Source organism: Chrysemys picta, chromosome 2 (assembly GCF_011386835.1).
Source record: "Chrysemys picta bellii isolate R12L10 chromosome 2, ASM1138683v2, whole genome shotgun sequence".
Taxonomy (NCBI): Eukaryota; Metazoa; Chordata; order Testudines; family Emydidae; genus Chrysemys; species Chrysemys picta.
Genome location: NC_088792.1, coordinates 149,587,782 through 149,605,189, shown reverse-complemented (window position 1 = coordinate 149,605,189; position 17,408 = coordinate 149,587,782). Strand labels below are relative to the sequence as shown.

Genomic DNA, 17,408 nt, shown 5'->3' with positions numbered 1-17,408 from the left:
CATGTGGCTTCCTTCCTCCCCTGCTGCCCCTCATCATAGCCTCGGTGGGGGATGGGGCTGCCCCTTGCCCAGTGTTTGCAGGAGTGGTGGCTGGGGGGAAACCCAGTCAAACTCTGGTTTTACTCTTTCGTTGATGGGTCACTTTAACCCCTTACAAACCCCTTCCCACCTCTCTCACCCCCCTTTTCTACTGGGCTTGTTTGATCTTTTCGGTGGAGCCAGATGAAAACCACAAACCCCAGCGAGAGCAACAGGCTGGAAGACTAGACTGAACCCACCACCCACCCAGTCTAGTCCATCCCAGAGCCCAGGACTGAGGGCAAATGTCCCCCCACCCCCGGGGCCACGTACTTCCACTCCTGGCCTCTCCTAGCGCCGCCAGAGATTCTGTGTGGCTGCATCAGGTGGGATTTCAACCGGACCCCCCCCCTGCTAAATTCACCCCTGTTTTGTGACCACTCTGCACCAAGAGCCCCTTCCTTCCCTACCCTAGAGCTGCTGGATGGCTAGAAAGCTGAGCTGGGCGTTTGATCGATCTGGAATGTTATCGTGCCCCCCCCCCCCAAAAAAAACCTTAATGTCCACACAGCTTGGGGGGGGGAAATATTCCTCCCCCCCAAGCCAGTCTATTTTATTGTTGTAGGGCAAATGAAGGAGCCAGAGTTTAATGGAAATATTCAGCCCCTACAGCAGTCTTGCAGCAGGGGAAGCAGAGTTGATGGGAAGGGAACTGGTTTGGATAGGAGCCCCCCGTCCCCCTCCTTTGCAAAATAATTTGGGGAGGGGAATCAGATCACTCCGTGCCTCAGTTTCCCCTCTCTCGGGGGAGAAGGGAGAGATAAAAGTCTCAGCCTGCCGTGTTGCAGACCTTTCGCATTCTCCCCTCCTGATGTATTTGATTTCCTCCTCCAAACCTCCCTGTCTCTCTCTCTCTCACCTGGAATTCACAGCACTAAGTACTGGCTCGGGGCTTTCTTCCTGGGTTACATGATCCCGAGTTTAGTTTTGAAACAGACGCAGGCACAAACTCACCCTCAAACAGCAACACCACCGAAAACCACAAAACCAACCCAATATTACACACCTAGGGGGAATCACGGGGTCAAACTCTCACCGACCGAAGCCCCAGCAGCTGCTCAGGTGAGTGAGGTCCACTGCAGAGATTCCTGTCTCCCACCGGACCGGAAGCCCCCTCGGTGTCTCCTCCAGGTGAGTGCTGGGGGGAGGGGAGGGGAAGACTGCAAAGCACATGTGCCTTCTCCTCCCCTCCCCCCTCCTGACCTGCAACAGCCGCTGCTGCCTCTGCCTCAGGCCCCTGCCGGGCAGCGTCTCTCGCTGCCTAGCAGCAACAGCTGCTGCTTCCGGGAGAGCCACAGAGCTTTGCTTCAGGCAGGGACACTGCCCGATCTGCACGGGGCCCTCTTAGGGGCGGGGCCCAATTCAGGGGAATCGGTGGAATCAGCCTAAAGCCGGCCCTGCACTGCAGCTACATTCACATACCCACTGCAGGGGCACAAACGAACATTCCTGAAGAGCTACAAACACACACCACCACAATTATTGGCGGTACAATCACACACAAGCAAAAAGCACGGCAGGAACGCACAAAATCACTGATGATGCAATTTGCCCACCCCTACACATACTTACACACACATATTGTATACGACAGATGCATACAAACGCACACTTGGAAGCACTGCAGAGATACACAGACCCACACTGTAGACAAGCCAGTTGGGCTGTGGGGTTCATGTGATTTTTCTCTTCAGTTTGTATCATACCTGCTCTGCCTTTTGATTGTCTGTATAGACTGAACCTTGGCTGTGGGTTGTTTAAAGCTGCTCAGATGAATGTTCCCAAACACGGAGGAAAAAGGGGAAAGAACAGACTAAACTGAAACCCAGTTTCTAATTTGGGTGTTTTGTGTACAGATTTTTACACTCCTCAGCTAGCTTGGCTCACTCAGCTGGACTTGCACTGAAACCCCCATCATAGAATATCAGGGTTGGAAGGGACCTCAGGAGGTCATTTAGTCCAACCCCCTGCTCAAAGCAGGACCAACCCCAGACAGATTTTTTCCCCAGATCTGTAAATGGCCCCCTCAAGGATTGAGCTCACAATCCTAGGTCTAGCAGGCCAATGCTCAAACCACTGAGCTATCCCTCCCCCATCTAGGGTCAATTTCTACCTCTGCTAGCAATGTCCTGCATAACCTTAACAAAGGTGCCTCAACCCACCGTTTAGGTGTCAGTGAGATTCTCAAAATCCCCACTCAGCTGGGGGATGATCACCCCAGATCCACAAAGGGACATAGGCCTTGCAGTGCTAACTTTTAGGTGCCTAGAAAATCTCTGGGATTGAAATCCTTTTGCCGTTGCAGGCAGAGGGGAGACTTGGCCCAGGGGCCTCTCACAGGGGCAGAACCAGAATGTCCCTAAGGAAAGGACCTGGCAGCACATGTCTGTCCCCATGGAGCCCTCTCCTCTCCTTCTGGAGTTGGCCTGGCTCTGGGACGACCAGGGTACTGGGGGCCAGAGCCAATGCCCCTGCTCCTGGCTGTGCTGGTCACTGACAGCTTCAGCTTCCTCTTCATCCCCATCCCCAAGGAGCGGCTGCCTCGTGCCCCCCAGGGCTGAGCACTGTCGGGTTCAGCAGCAGCTGAGCGGGGAGTTGGGGATTTAGGTGCCAAAAGTGGCAGTTAGGCACCTAAGTCCCTTTGTGAAGCTAGCCCTACATTTCCACCAGTGCCATGTCCAAGCTGCCTGAAGCCACGTGCTGCTGTGCTCCCTGGTGCCTGGCTAATGCCTGAGCCCTGTTGGTTTCTCAGACTCGGTGATCCCCCGCCTGCCTTGTCTGCAAGGCCTGATGCAGCAGGTGTGCTCGGAGCACGCCTCCCCTGGCTGGGCGATGAGACTGGGAGTACTGGAGCTGCCTGGCTGGTGGACCAGGGGAGCAGTGCCTGGGGCACTCTTCGAGAATGGGCAGATGCAGATTCAGAGTAGGAAGGTGAACCCAGATCTCCCCTCCCAGGGCAGATCTGTGACCACCAGCAGCCTGGCTGTTCTGGGCTGTTCCACTCTGTATAAATAATTAAACATCCTAGGGCAAGCGGAGAGATTGACTCAGTAGCCCAGTGGGCAGGGCACTCAGGTGGGACATCCAGCTTCAAGCCCCTCTTCCAATGAAGATATAATTCTTTATACAAAGTGTAACAGCTTCACCAGGAGAGACCGAGAGACACCCCCACCTGCCCCCCAGCCCTATTCTATGACGTTCAGAATGTCCTGGACTCGCACTTTGATGCAAACGCCAGAATCCCCCTCTGCCACCAAGGGGCAGTAGAATTCCACACCAAATAGGCTGAGAACAGCAGCCTGTGCAGCAAGGCGGGCAGACGCAGGGGATCTTTCCTTAGCGGAGGCCCCCAAACTGTGGGGCACGCCCCCTCTAGGGAGGCAGTTCCCAAACTGGAGCACCCCTCCCTAGGTGGGTGCGTAGGAAAGTTTGGGGGGATGCAGTGGGGCCCAGACCAGCCCCCGTGGCGGGGCAGGGAGGGAGTGCCACCCAGTCCCACTCCACTCCCAGCTCTGCTCTGCCCTGCCCCCACCCTGGGACCCTGGCCCCAGCTCCATTCCTGGCCCCACTCCCAGCCCAGACCTTCCCCCAGCTGTGGTCCCAGCCTCGCCCCCCTTACGCCTGTCACTCCCCCGCCCCGTGTCCCAGGCCTGGGGAGGTGCAAACAGGGTAAGGGAGGGGTGCCTCTGAAAAGTTTAGGGACTACAGCCATAGAGACAAGGTACCAACTCCCGGGCACTGTGCTGTGCAGGGCAACAGAGGGAAAACATGAGCCAAAGAGCCCAACAGCATCACACCTCTGAGAACGAGAGCGGCTTCCCCCCCCCCCCCAGCTCCTTGCACAGACCCAGCAGTGGCTGTTTGACCCACTGACTGTCACCTCCCCAGCATTGCCCCAACTGCCCCACAAAGAGACTTTGTGTACCCAGTGACACCCAGCTACACCCTGACTGCCCCCAGAGACCCCGGATACCCAGTGACACCCAGCTACACCCTGACTGCCCCCAAAGACCCCGGGTACCAGTGACACCCAGCTACACCCTGACTGCCCCCAGAGACCCCGGGTACCCAGTGACACCCAGCTACACCCTGACTGCCCCCACATACCCCAGGTACCCAGTGACACCCAGCTACACCCTGACTGCCCCCACATACCCTGGGTACCCAGTGACACCCAGCTACACCCTGACTGCCCCCACATACCCCGGGTACCCAGTGACACCCAGCTACACCCTGACTGCCCCCACATACCCTGGGTACCCAGTGACACCCAGCTACACCCTGACTGCCCCCAGAGACCCTGGGGACCCAGTGACATCCAGCTACACCCTGACTGCCCCCAGAGACCCCGGGTACCCAGTGGCATCCAGCTATACCCCGACTGCCCCCACCCACTATAAAGCTGGTGTGACACTCTGTACCCCAAAGCAACACCCTGGCACCCCCATATTCACCACTGTCATAACATTATGATACATTTCGTACGAAGTACACCTTGTGAGGTATCATTTTAAAAGTCTTAATCTGTTGAACATTAATATCCTGTTGGACTGCATGTACTGTCATTGTATGTGAATTTATGAAGTTTTGCTGTGTGTGTGTTACTGAAATATGTTGTAAAGTTGGAAACACCCACAACCAGCCTTTCAGGTACAACAATGGGGCAGACAGAAACTGATAATGGCCTGTTAAGGGGAATACACGCACTCATAAGTATTACCCCAGGAACTATATACAATGGAAACCTCTGCGAGAGAGCACCTACACGATGGAGGCTGTTTGACTCACCTCTTAGCAAAGGATCTTTCCAGCAAGCTGGAAGAAGTTATAACAGTGGGAAGTGACATCATCCTTGGGCCTCACTCCCCACACAGCTCAGCATCTAGAAACAGGACTAGAGAACAAAGACTGAACAACAGAGGAGATGATCCCAGGCTGGAGGGAATTTCCAATCTGAGTTTGGAAGATCTGGGACTTGCTTGATGTAGTAGAAAGAGAGCCTGAAGCATGAACCTGGTGCCAGGTCTGAGGCCTGTACCAAAGTCAGCAAAAGTTATGCTATGACCAACAGCCAGGCCCTGTCAAAAGCAGATGCTTGCCTGGAAGTCAGTGACCGGTACACAAACTCAGCACCAATATTGCTGGCATTGCTACAACACACTTGTTAGAGGGCTTTCCCTTCCCTCCCTCCCCTGGTTCTTGTCACGCAGACAGAATGCAGAAAACCGGAAGTCCAAAGTGCAGGCAATGCGATGTTTATTGGGGTTAGTTTCCAGCAGGCATATGTATCCCATAACTCTGATGCTGCAGACCCCTGGTTCCCAGTGTTCCCTTCCCAGCTCTGATGCCGCATAGCATTTACACAGTCCCTCTTCCCAGCTCTGATATCGCAGAGCCTTTCCTATGTCCCTGTTCCCCATTCTCACTTCCTTCTTCTTAGCAGGCCCAAATATACCTGCAATGCACTCCCACAGTCCCACCCCTTACCATTTATGGTCATGGTCCATTTTGGGGAGTCGTGGGTCTGGGGTCTTCATCCCACCCCTTTTGTACCCCATGGGAGAGGGAAGGAGTGAGGTGGTGCTACAGTCAGGGACAGGCATTTCTTTGATCTTTTAGTGTTTTATACCTTCCCCCCAGTACCCCCCATACCTCCCAACTGGTTGCTTGACCTTGCCTTGAGAGAAGAGCCAGGCAGTTTCCAGTGTATACTCATATTTAAAAATGTTATTAAAGCTAATGTTAAAAAAATTATCTAATACAAAGGTTGGGGAAAGAGCATCTGTACATCTGGGCATAGTGCTTAGATTATCCACAAATACAAAGTTTGTTTTTAAAGTCATAAGATACATATAGTGCATAATCAGCAATAACCCAAATGTAGGTGGATAGATTTAACAATACAGTTTAGATATTAGAATCCGAGTACTTGGGTACATCACTCATGAAAAGTTGTACAGAGATTTGGTTGTGGAACGCAAAAAATATCAATGAGCGGAGATTGTCCCAAATCCATTGGCAAGGACTCAAACCTCAGCCAACTGCTCAGAAGGCAGCTAAGCTCACCCACTGTACCACCAATGCATCTACCTGCCATCAATCCCTTATCTTGTCTCATTGTACTAAAAGCCCCGTCTGGTTGTGGGAAATGCAACACACAGTGTCTTTGTTCATTGTTCTTCACACATGTTAGTATAAGATATAAGAGTATCAAAAAGTCAAACCCAAACTTCTACCCCAGGCTAACAAACAAGCCTAGATGCTAACAACACTGGATACGTAAACACATCCCGGCAGGCCAGCACAAGAACACCCCAACCGAGCATGTGATAAAATGGTCTGATGAAAGTGGTGAATAGGGCTATTTTGTCTGAAATATCAGGAGTAAAAGTACAAGGGGCAGTAACAAACATGTCATGAAACACGTAAGGTGATACGTACATTGTTTATCCCAGATTGTTTGTCTCAGCCTATTAATGTTGGGATATCTTGCGTTAACCCTTTGTCTGGACTAGGGGGCAGTGCAAAGTCCCGCCACTGACTGAGCTGGTCCATTGTCACAGGCATACGTGTTGGTGTACCTGTAACCTTTCCGCCGGGGCATTAGCACCATGCATCGTCAGCAATAAACATGACTGTTCTCAGTGGTACCAGATGACAGAACAAGAAGTAATGGTCTCAAGTTGCAGTGGGGGAGGTTTAGGTTGGATATTAGGAAAAACTATTTCACTAGGAGGGTGGTGAAGCACTGGAATGGGTTACCTAGGGAGGTGGTGGAATCTCCATCCTTACAGGTTTTTAAGGTCAGCCTTGACAAAGCCCTGGTTGGGATGATTTAGTTGGGGATTGGTCCCGCTTTGAGCAGGGGGTTGGACTAGATGACCTCCTGAGGTCCCTTCCAACCCTGATATTCTATGATTCTATGGTACAAGAACACACAGACCTCTTAAGTAAATACATAAAGACATTCCGGAGCTGATGGTACAAGAACACACAGACCCCTCCTAAAGATAAGGATGGAGTGACAGGATAATGGATGAAGATGTTTTGTTCGAACTATGAGGTACAGGGTAATAACATATTGACTCTGGCCATTGGTCCACACAACCTTGAGAGAGAGAATGGCCATATTGACTTTTACCATTAGTCCACACAACCCCAAGACAAGGGGTGGTCGTAAGGACACAACCGCAGGGAAGTAATTACCCCACCCCAAGAAGGGACGGGGCACACTTGCCCCACACACTGGGGTATTAGAATTCTTATGCCTTGAAGCTCTCGGTGACCTGATCTGGAGGTGGATGGGGTGTGACTCTGGCAGACCAGGTGCCAGCTCATGCCAATCTCACCATGTCTCAACTGAACACTGACAAATACATAGCTGGAATCAGTCCTGCTCACCTGTGTGTTAGCATTGTTAAAATGGATATTAGGATTATAAGAATGTGTTTAGTGTTTGGACTTTGACTGCTTGTGAGTTACTGCACGCATTAATCTCACTTATAACATCTGTATTCCATATTCTAAAGTAATATTTGAGCAATTGTATTGTGAGTCTCTGTGACTGTATAAATCACCAGCCAGGAGAAAGACAAGAACTAGTGTAAAGTGCTGGTCTCCAACAGAAGGTGTTAACGTCTTGCCCAACAGGGATGGTCCATCAACACCAGATGGACTATTGTGGAACACTAAAGAGGACAAAAGCTATTTGTTGTTTGCCCTTCCCCCAGTGAAGATGTGTCATGCACGTGAATTCCTCCCATCAGCTGTATTTGCAGCTGCGCACACAAGTGAGGAAGGGGATATTAACCCTTAATAAGGATGAACTGGATTTCTATACCGCTTGCATTCTAGGGGGCAAGGTGTCCTAGGCATAAGCAAGGAATACCCAGTCACTTAGCCTGGCCTAGCCCTAAAGGACATACAGAGCTTGCTTATTCTAGAAGCTTTTATCATCTTTGGAAACTTAAGATTGTAACTCATTTGTGTATCTATGTTCACCCACTTTAGCCTTGTAAATAACTCTCATTTCCTTTTCCTATTAATAAATCTGTAAATAGCTTATTATGGGACTGGCTACAAGCATTGTCTTTGATGTTAGATCCAAGGTGCAATTGACCTGGGGTAAGTGATGGGTCCTTTCAGACTGGGAGTAACCTGAATATTGCTGTGACTCTTGGTATAAGGGACATCTATCACAAGGGCAGGCTCACCTGGGTGGCAAGACAGAGTGGAGTACCCAAGGGGACTGTCTGTGACTCCATGTTACATGGAAGAGTTTACACTTGATAATTGGTTAGTGAAATCTAAGCATAGAACTCACAGCATATCCCAGATATAAAGAGTCCAAAGAGACCCTGCAAATGGGGAAAAACAAAGGCACTATTTACAACTATCAAGTATTTACCACTATATCTAACTCAAGAGCTAGCTAACAACACTAAAGTATTCAACAGAACAGGGCACGCTACAGACTCCGTCTCAGGCCCAAGGGGAGAAGGGAATGAGGGCCGTTCAGCCACACGGCCCCATATATCCTTGGGTCGGGGAATGAGGATGAGTGGGGCCAGTGCCTAATTTGTAATGAAAGAGGTGCCAGGGCTGAAGCCATTTTTTTTACATTCATAACTGATATGGCAAACCCAGCGGTGCCGGGGCTATCAACTGCCATGCCTAGAGGTGCCGGGGGTCAGCCCTGGCAAGCCCGGGCACAAATTAAGCACTTGGTGGGGCGTAGGTGTGGGCCAAACCGGCACGGCTACCAAAAATCTCTCATCAAAGGCACAGGGGTGCACGTGCCCCAGAAGTGGAGCACACATCACTACTCAAAGGAAAACCAGTTCTACCCAGATGGCCCCTGCATGGATAGAGATGCTGGGTAACTAGTGACACCCAGCGCAGAGACCCAGCCGTGCCCAGACTGCCCCTACTGCACAGCAACCCTGGGTACCCAGTGACCCCCAGCCCTACCCAGAATGACCCCTCCCTACCCCCCGCAGAGATGCAGGTACCCAGTGAGAGCCCTGAGGCTCTTGCCTGGTCCTAGACCAGCAGGAGAGAAAGGGGGACTGAAACCCACTGCCCCAAGTGCTGGAAGACAGGGAATGCACATCTGGCCTTGCCCCTTTAGGGCCCGCTCTTGGCAGGTGCGGACACCAGCGACAGTGGTAGGTGCTTGTTCTCATGCAGCATCGGGGCCACGTCCCCTTGTTCAGTGAGACCCTCCAGAGCCTCGGCAGAATGATGCTCAGAGACTCGGAGAACAATATAAAAACCAACATTTAATTGAAACATCGTTCAAACCAACTCGGTGGGTTATTATATAAATATAAAGTGCAACATTTCCAACAGCTCTATACATTAATTTCAGTCGAGCGAGAGGTTTGCAAGTGCACGAAACTGTATTGCTCTGCACTGTCAGAGAGAGCGCTGCTGAGGAAGTCAGCCCTCCAGGAGGGTTCTTTGGCTTGGCAAGTTTTATCAAGTCCCTCAGTGCATTCAAAAGAGGAGATCTCTGCTGGGAGATGGGCACCCACCCTCTCCCCCAAGAGAGAGAAGGTGCTGTGCAAGGCTCACATTATCCAAGAGGAAGGATTGGATCATCTGCAATCAAGTATCCTCAACCCACTTCCAGAGCATATTTTAAAAATGAGCAGGGAGTGAATTACAGCGGGTTTTCAGGTGCAAAGAAGAAAGGCTACTGGCTCTCAGGAGTGAGGCTGGGGCCTGGTGGACAATCACAATCCACCGTTCATATAATCTGGTCATAATGATTCAGTATATTTGTCACTCTGGGCCAGAGTAGATTTTCCGTGTCAATGAGGCTGACTTGATCAAGGAAAGATCTCTGGCCAAGAAAACGTTTAAACTCTTTTTTTTATCACTACAGACCAAACTCTGCTTTCTTACATCAATCCAGTCCCACTGCGTCAGCCATTAAACTCTGTGGCACGGTTCAGACAGGGTTCTAGATGGATGTTTGGGTGGAAAGAGAGAAATCAAAGGAGAAACTGTGCAAGTCATTTTTGCTGGTATGGTAGCAAAGGAACCAAATTCTCTGTGGGTTCTTCAGTGGAGTTTTTCCCAGCAGAAAATTTGGACTTTTGTCTTTCCTTCTGTCCCCTGGAGCAGAAAGTTGTGGATCAAAAAAGATCAGGCAATGTACTGAATTATCTGACATGAGCCCTGATCCTGCTCGATGGGAACAGGATTGGGCCCCGTTGAAAAGCAGCGAAGCACTTTGCCCTAATTAACAGTGTAAACGGCCTCGCTCTGAAGCTACCTGCTGTGATTTCACACCATAAAGCAATAGGAACAAATCAATCCTGTGTTCTTTTAAGACCGGGATTGGGGAGAGGCTGGGGGGTTGATAAAGTGGACATAACCTTCAGATGGTCCCAGTGTGAGGAACAAGGCCACCCGGCTGCTCTCAGTGCGTCTGGAAAAGCAGAGTTTCACTCCTTTTTTTCTTCACTTCTTTTTTTCGCATTCAAGGGTCCAACACATTCATACGGGGATGGGGGCTTTCACCCGGGGAGGTCGAGGTGTCTGTACAGGTTGCAGAGGGGTGTCCTCTGACATCTTAGTGCAATATACATGAGTGATACTGTTTGGGTAGAGCACCCCCTTGGGGCTGTAAACGGAAACACACTGTGAGTCTAAGTCTTTGGCTGCTCCGGAGGGCGGGAGGTGCCCGCTAGGCAGCAGCTAATGGCACAGCACCTCTGTCTCGAACTGCAGAAGCTGTCCCATGAAGCCAAAATTGGGTGAGATGACCCCGCGGCGCTGCTTGACGAAGTCGAAGGCTTCCTCCAGGCGCACCCGCTGGGTCTGGATCAGGTAGGCCAGGCAGATGGTGGCCGAGCGGGAGATGCCAGCCTGGCAGTGGACTAGCACTCGCCCACCGCTGCTCTTCACGGAATCTAGGGGAGCAAGCAGAGGGGGTCATTGAATGCTCCAGCAGGACCCCTGGGTTGAGAACATCCTGTCCTGAGGCACTGCCCTCAGAACCCTCCAATAACCCCCCCAGATCTGTGCCTTTTAAACCCAGACTCTCCCGCTCGTATCTCTGGAGATCCCCCTTCCTCAGAGCCAGGGGCTGAGCGCTCCATGCAGCCTGCCCTACAGGGTGGCTCATTGGAGATGCTTTGGCCAAGAGTCCCTAGATGTAAGTGGCTGAAGACCAGGGCAGGATGGGCCCAGTGTAGGGCTCTCAGCCCTGAAACTCCCTCCTCTTCTCCTTGCTGTGCACTGATCCCGCAGAGCTCACAGGCCTGATTCTGTTCTCGCTTACACCAGTGTAACCCCACTGATGTCACTGCAATTACTCCTGATTTGCTCCAATGGCTGATGAGAGGGGAACCAGGCCCTGACCTGTTTGGCTTTAAGGCATTGGGTAAGAGCCATTGCTTTTCCTGGGGCATTGCCCCTAGGGGAGGACATGGGGCCAGGAATGAGATTCTGACAGGGCTGGAACCGTGCCACATGGCTGGACCGGATCCTGGCACACAAAAGTTCTCCCTCTGGAGCAAGGGCTGCAGGAGGTTTAATAGTGCGCCGTGCCTAGAGACTACGGGCCTAATCCAAACCCCACTGAAATCAATGGAAAGGCTCCTGCTCCTTTCAATGAGCCTCTGATGAGCTCTATGTGAAAACCTCTGTACTAGGGCGTCAGTAGGGCTGCAAGGGGGAATGGCTGTACTCATGACTTACCAATAAAGCCAATGGCCTCTTGGAACCAGATGCTGATCTCGGCCATGTGGTTGTCCTCCACAGGGATGCTCTTGTAACGAAACTGCCCTTCAAAATGGTTGGGGCAGCTGGCGGAGACGTTGAGCACGGCTGTGATGCCCAAGGACTCCAGCACCTGCTTGTTGGAGGAGTGGTAGCAGCTGCCCAAATAGAGGAATGGCAAGATCTCCACAGGGCCACCCTAGAAACAAGAAGAATAAAGACAACGTGAGACCTTCTTCCTCTGGGTTGATTTCACAGCTTTACCCTCCCCTGGAGACATGCACCCAGTTCGCCCTGCAATCACCTGGAGCTGCATCTGCCTATGTACTCCTATGCCCCTCATCTCTGCTGGATCGGAGTGCTACTCCAGTAATGATATCAGGAGATTAGACAGATGGACAGATTAGATTAGTGCCTGGACCAATGATTTTTCTGGGAGTGAACTGACAATAGACCCTGCACTTGACCTTGGCTGAAAACCCAGATCAGTTAATGATTAATTTAATCTGCGAGCCCCACAAATCCTGCTGACAGATGTTGGGCCAGATACACGCTCAAGGACAGATCCTGATGCTGTTGGAGGCTTTGTCAAAACTCCCATTTCTGAAATGGGATCAAGGACTGGCCCTCAAACAAAACGAATGACTAATCATTGTGGTACCCAATTCTGATCCCCGTACGCCAGCTGAGTAACACCTTCGCCCATGAACACTGACGTCAGCGGGCTCCTCAGCATTTAAGAGACCATTCGGAATGAGTCAGACTATCAGAATCGGGCCCTGTAATATGCGTTCATAGGCTCTGGGGTGTCTACATTTGGAATGGGGGGAGGGGAGTCGTTGTTGTAGATCAGCCTTCCAGCCCAAGTTTGTCGCATTGCTGATGAAGTCAGGAAAACTTACCTGATCGTAGAAAGGAGTCATGGTCCTGGTGTTACTGTCGTCTTTGGGGTCTATCAGGGCTGGCAAGGAGGCAGGAGGAGGCGGTGGCTCAGAGCACAGTTCTGGAAAGCGGGCTTGGAAACCATCAAACCCCCCTGCAAAGAACACACCACGTTAATGTCAGCAGCAGGTAGAGCATCGCTGCTCAGCACAGGGACAGGTGTGCCAGGGTTAAACAGGCACTGAAGCCGTTGGGAGTAACAGGCAGAAAGATCTTGTGCAGATGAGCCCAGGGAATGGGCCAGCATTTGTGTGCTGAAAATGCATTTTAAAATGCGGTTTGCTACTGCAGCTTGTAATCTCAACCTGCTGGGAGAAGGGCCTCCCAAGCTGGGGGCAGGAGCCAGGTACTAACCATGTCTCTTTAGCCCTTCCGTGTGTACTTTTCTAGCACTAAGGAGTAGTGTGAGCTGCTCAGTGAGTGTGACGGGCTGCAGGTGTGGTTCTGAATTTGTGTATTTGAATGTGTGTGTGAGAGAGAGGCAGAGAAGATTTCTGGTTGTTGTGCATGTGTGTTCACGAGTGGAAGTTGGTGCTGTGTGCCAGAGAGTTTGTGAGTGCCTGTAAGTTTGCGGGGTGCTAGTTAGAGTGTGTCATGCTGTGAATGTGTGTGAGATTGTGTTTGTGTGACATTTCTTATGTGTGTGAAGTGGTGGTACTGATACTGTATAGGAGTGAGTTTGTGTGTGATCCTGAGAGTGTGTGCGCTCCCCTGGTGCGGGGTGTTCTCCCAGGGTTAGTGGGGGTGCTCTCATGGTGTGTGTGGGGGTGCATTCAGTGTTCGGGGGGGGGTTGGTGAGGTTGCTCTCCTGGTGGGTGTGTGGGGGGGTGCGCAGTGTTCTTCCGGTGGGGGGAAGGATCCTCTCCTTGGGAGGGGGGGTCGCCCTGGGGGGGATGCTCTCCTGGAGGGGTGCTGGGTGCCCACAGGCGAGCCCCTAGGGGAAGGTGCCTTTACCTCGGAGCAGGTAGATGAGAGTGGGCCTGGCTCTCGCTTCCAGCAGCAGGGAGTTGAGCAGCAGTCTGGCCAGGCTGTCGGCCCGCAGAGCCAGCACCGAGCCGCTGGCTTCGTCCAGCACCACCAGGCGGGACAGCTCGCCTCTGCGGAGCCGCCCCAGCAGCGCCCTGTCCGGGACGAGCCAGTCCAGGCTGACGCCGGCTCTGCCGCGGGATCTGCGGCGCAGCAGCCCGTTCCAGCGCACCGGGCGCGAGTCCCGCAGGTGAGCCTGGCAGAAGGCGAGGAAGGGCCGGCAGTCCAGCACCAGCGTGCGCCCGGCTTCCTCGGGCTCTCGGAGCAGCCTGGCGAGCTCCGCGCTCTCCAGCTGCAGCACCTCCTCCATCACCATGGCTGGGGCTGGGGGATGCGTCCACTCCAATCCCGGGGGGCAGCGCGGGGTCCGGAGCAGGGCGCACGGGCACGGCCGGGCAGTGAGCGCAGAGTGGGGTCCGGAACAGGGCGCACGGGCACGGCCGGGCAGTGAGCGCAACGTAGAGCAGGGCGCACGAGGCTGGATACGCGGGGCGATGGACGCTTCAGTGTCTCTGCCGCCTACCCGGGCGCTGGCGTTTAAATACTCAGAGCAGGGGCCAGCTCCGGGCAGCCATATAAGGGAGTGTGTGTCACTGAGGAACTCCTTTTTTGGGCAGCTTCCACTCACGTGCACTGAGATCAGAGGAGCTAAGGCCGTCCCACTCTGTGTGTGTGTGTGTGTGTGTGTGTGTGTTTGTGTGTGTGTGTGTGTGAGAGAGAGAGAGAGAGATTCTCTATCAGGGTGTGTATATTTGTTTGTGTGAGAGAGTGTGTGTATCTCTCAGGGTGCGTGTACTTATGTGTGTGTGAATGTGTACCTATCAGAGTGTGTGTGTACCTATCTGAGTGTGTATATTTGTGTGTCTGTACCTCTCAGGGTGTGTATTTGCATGTATGTGTGCATGTGTATCTATCAGGGTGTGTGTACTTTTGTGTGTATGCGTGTGTAGCTATCAGGGTGTGTGTGAATGTGTACCTATCAGGGTGTGTGTGTGTGAGTGTGTACCTATCAGAGTGTGTATATATGTGTGTATATATCTCTCAGGGTGTATCTCTCAGGGTGTGGGTGTGTATGTATCAGGAGGTGTGTGTGAATGTGTACCTATCAGGGTGTGTATATTTGTGTGTGTGCGTGTGCATGTGTGTGTGTCTATCAGGGTGTGTATATTTGTGTTTGTATGGATCTCGTGTGTGCATGCCTGTGTGGGAGTGTGACAGTCTGTGTGTATCTCATTCTGTGTGTCTTTCTCTGCACATGCCTATATCTCAATGTGAGTTGCATTGTGTGTTTTGCTTACAAGACTGGCCATGAAGCTCCTGGCCCTGTGTAAAGACAGCTCAGTAATCTCCCTGTCTGTGACTGGGGGAGCCAAGGAAAATCTCCCTCACTTCCCGACGCTAACCAGTTCCCCCTCCAGACAATCATTTCTTGTATCTAAGCAGCCGCCTCTTCCCACAGCCTTTTCAACCCAGCACTTCCCTGGCTCTCAGTGGCTCTCCAAAGTCTCCCCAAACGCTCCCCTGGTTCTCAGCAGCCCCCATGAATGCTCTCATCTGTCTCAGCCCCTTCCCAACCCAGACAACGTATTTCCCCTGGAACCCCTGCCCGCCCCACACCTGGTTTCCTGTGGTTTCTATATATGGCGCTGTTCAACTGACTTTAGTCAGTGGCGTGGGGACCTTCTGTGGTTTCCTCCCCCATGGGGGCCCCGGTCTCAGAATGTGAAATTGTGGGGGCAGAGTGACACGGGGGGGGGGATACAAGGGTCCTGTGACCTGGTCCCATTTTACACTGGGGCTTTACCAGGTCTGCCCCGGCTTTGACTCATCCTCTCCTCTCCCCCAGGCCGGCCTTTTCTGGCAGCGAGTCACGGGGCTGGGGGCAGGAGTCACTGCGAAGAAAATCGGTATTGACACGCCCCACCATGCCCAGGAAGCAGAGACAGCAGAACTTCTGCTGTGGCCTGGGCTCCATTCCAGCCCGGGGCTGGCCCTCCCGCTCACGGCCAGGGCTGAGGTGGACGAGCCACAAGCAGAGGGCAGGAAAGAAGCAGGAGTGTGGGTCACAGCCACACTGCAGCTCTGCGCTGAAAAGTGGAGCCTTCGCTGCCACTTCCTGGTGGGGGCGGTGCAAACCAGCCTTCAGCTCTGGGGGCTGAGCTTGGGCAGGGCTTTGGTTCGGCCTTTAATCTAGCTCCAGCCCTATGGAGCTAACAGTTAACCCTGCCACCTTAAAGTGCGGGTGGATCCCCTTGTTTAGGCACTGGGCTGAGCCTTGGCGTGAATTCCCCGCTCAGCCACAGACTTCTTCAGTGAACCTGGGCACGTCCCTTAACCCCTTAGTTCCCCACCTGTGCAGTGGGAGTAGGGATCCTTTCTTGGTGGCAGAGGCTGCCTCTTCCTAGGTGTGCGTGCAGGACCCAGCCCAGTGGGGTCCTGATCTCCAGGGGTTACCAGAACACAAAGAATACTAGTGATCAGGCCAGGTCAAGACTGGGACTTCTACCTTGTTGCCTGCACACTTCTCTGAAGCATCTTCCCCATTTCTCCACCCTGCAAGCCCCATGGAGACTGGGGAGGCACCAGGCCATTTGGGATGAAGGGAACCAGCAGGACTGGGTCAGCCTTGCCTTTCACCAGCAGGGGTAGCTGCAGCCAACAACGAGCTCAGGGACACGGCTTCCCAGGTGGCTTCCAAGGAGCAGCCGCATGGGCAGTAGAGGGAGAAAGCACTGGTGGCCTTGGCTGCTCTCCAAGGCCGGCACGTAAGGTGATGGCTACCTAGGAGGAGCCCCTGAGGAGCCAGATCCACTGTAGATCCCACCTCGGATATGGTGTCTACTGCAGGTGATGCACCACCCACCTCCTCCCAAGTAAAGGGTTGAGAGGAGAAGTGACTCTAGCAGGGATGACTGGGGAAGGGGGGCAGTAAGGAATTGCAGTGATGATGGAGACCCCCCCAGTAGAGGTGGGCAGTCTCTCGACAGCTGAGATGGATGCAACAAGTGTGGAGCAGGAAAGGAGCCAGACTCACACCATGATCCAGCCCCCCCGCCACCATCACCTCCACTACATGTCAGGGAAGTTCAGATAGGGATCTGGATCGGGGTGTTGTGGCCTACCCTGGTCTTTAGGTGGTGAGCATGACCAAGTAGCAGGAGGTTGCAACCCCCCCCCCCATGCCCTTCCCATATTGGTAGATGGGAGGGGAGTCTTGGCTAGGTCACAGCTACCTGGGAGAAGGTATAGCAAAGGTTGAGACCCCTGCTCTGGGCTGTCATGATACCCCTGGCATTGGGTGAGTGCAGAAGTCTGGCTGAGCCTGTGAACATGATCTCACATTTCCCACTGCACCGTGCATTCCACAATCTACAGGCTGATTCGCCCACTGGGTCGGCTCTGCACGGACTGGCGTAGTAGTTGGATCAGCTGCTGTGTGCGCAGCCCTGCTAAAGCCAGCGTTGGAGTGAGCAGAGCTGGGCACTGGGGCCAAGAATACCAGGGCAAACGCCAACTCTCAGAGGAGAAATGCTCTGGCATCTTTGATGTCCCCCCAGAACAAGTGGGGCCTTGTTCTTTAAGGTCTCCGCTTCCAACAAGCACCCTGGGAGTCATGTGGGGGAGCGCCG

At 52.9% G+C, this 17,408-nt stretch overlaps 1 protein-coding gene across 1 annotated transcript; it reads right to left on the bottom strand.

Annotated features, from left to right (window-relative positions):
* Positions 1 to 9,339: 9,339 nt before the first annotated feature.
* Positions 9,340 to 14,341, bottom strand: DUSP2 (dual specificity phosphatase 2). Its single transcript, XM_005279225.4, has 4 exons — positions 13,708 to 14,341; positions 12,714 to 12,847; positions 11,791 to 12,010; positions 9,340 to 11,000 (listed from the first exon to the last, which is right to left on the bottom strand). Exons 1-4 carry the CDS (start codon positions 14,093 to 14,095, stop codon positions 10,786 to 10,788), a joined length of 957 nt encoding a protein of 318 aa, XP_005279282.1. The 5' UTR covers positions 14,096 to 14,341; the 3' UTR covers positions 9,340 to 10,785.
* Positions 14,342 to 17,408: the final 3,067 nt, after the last annotated feature.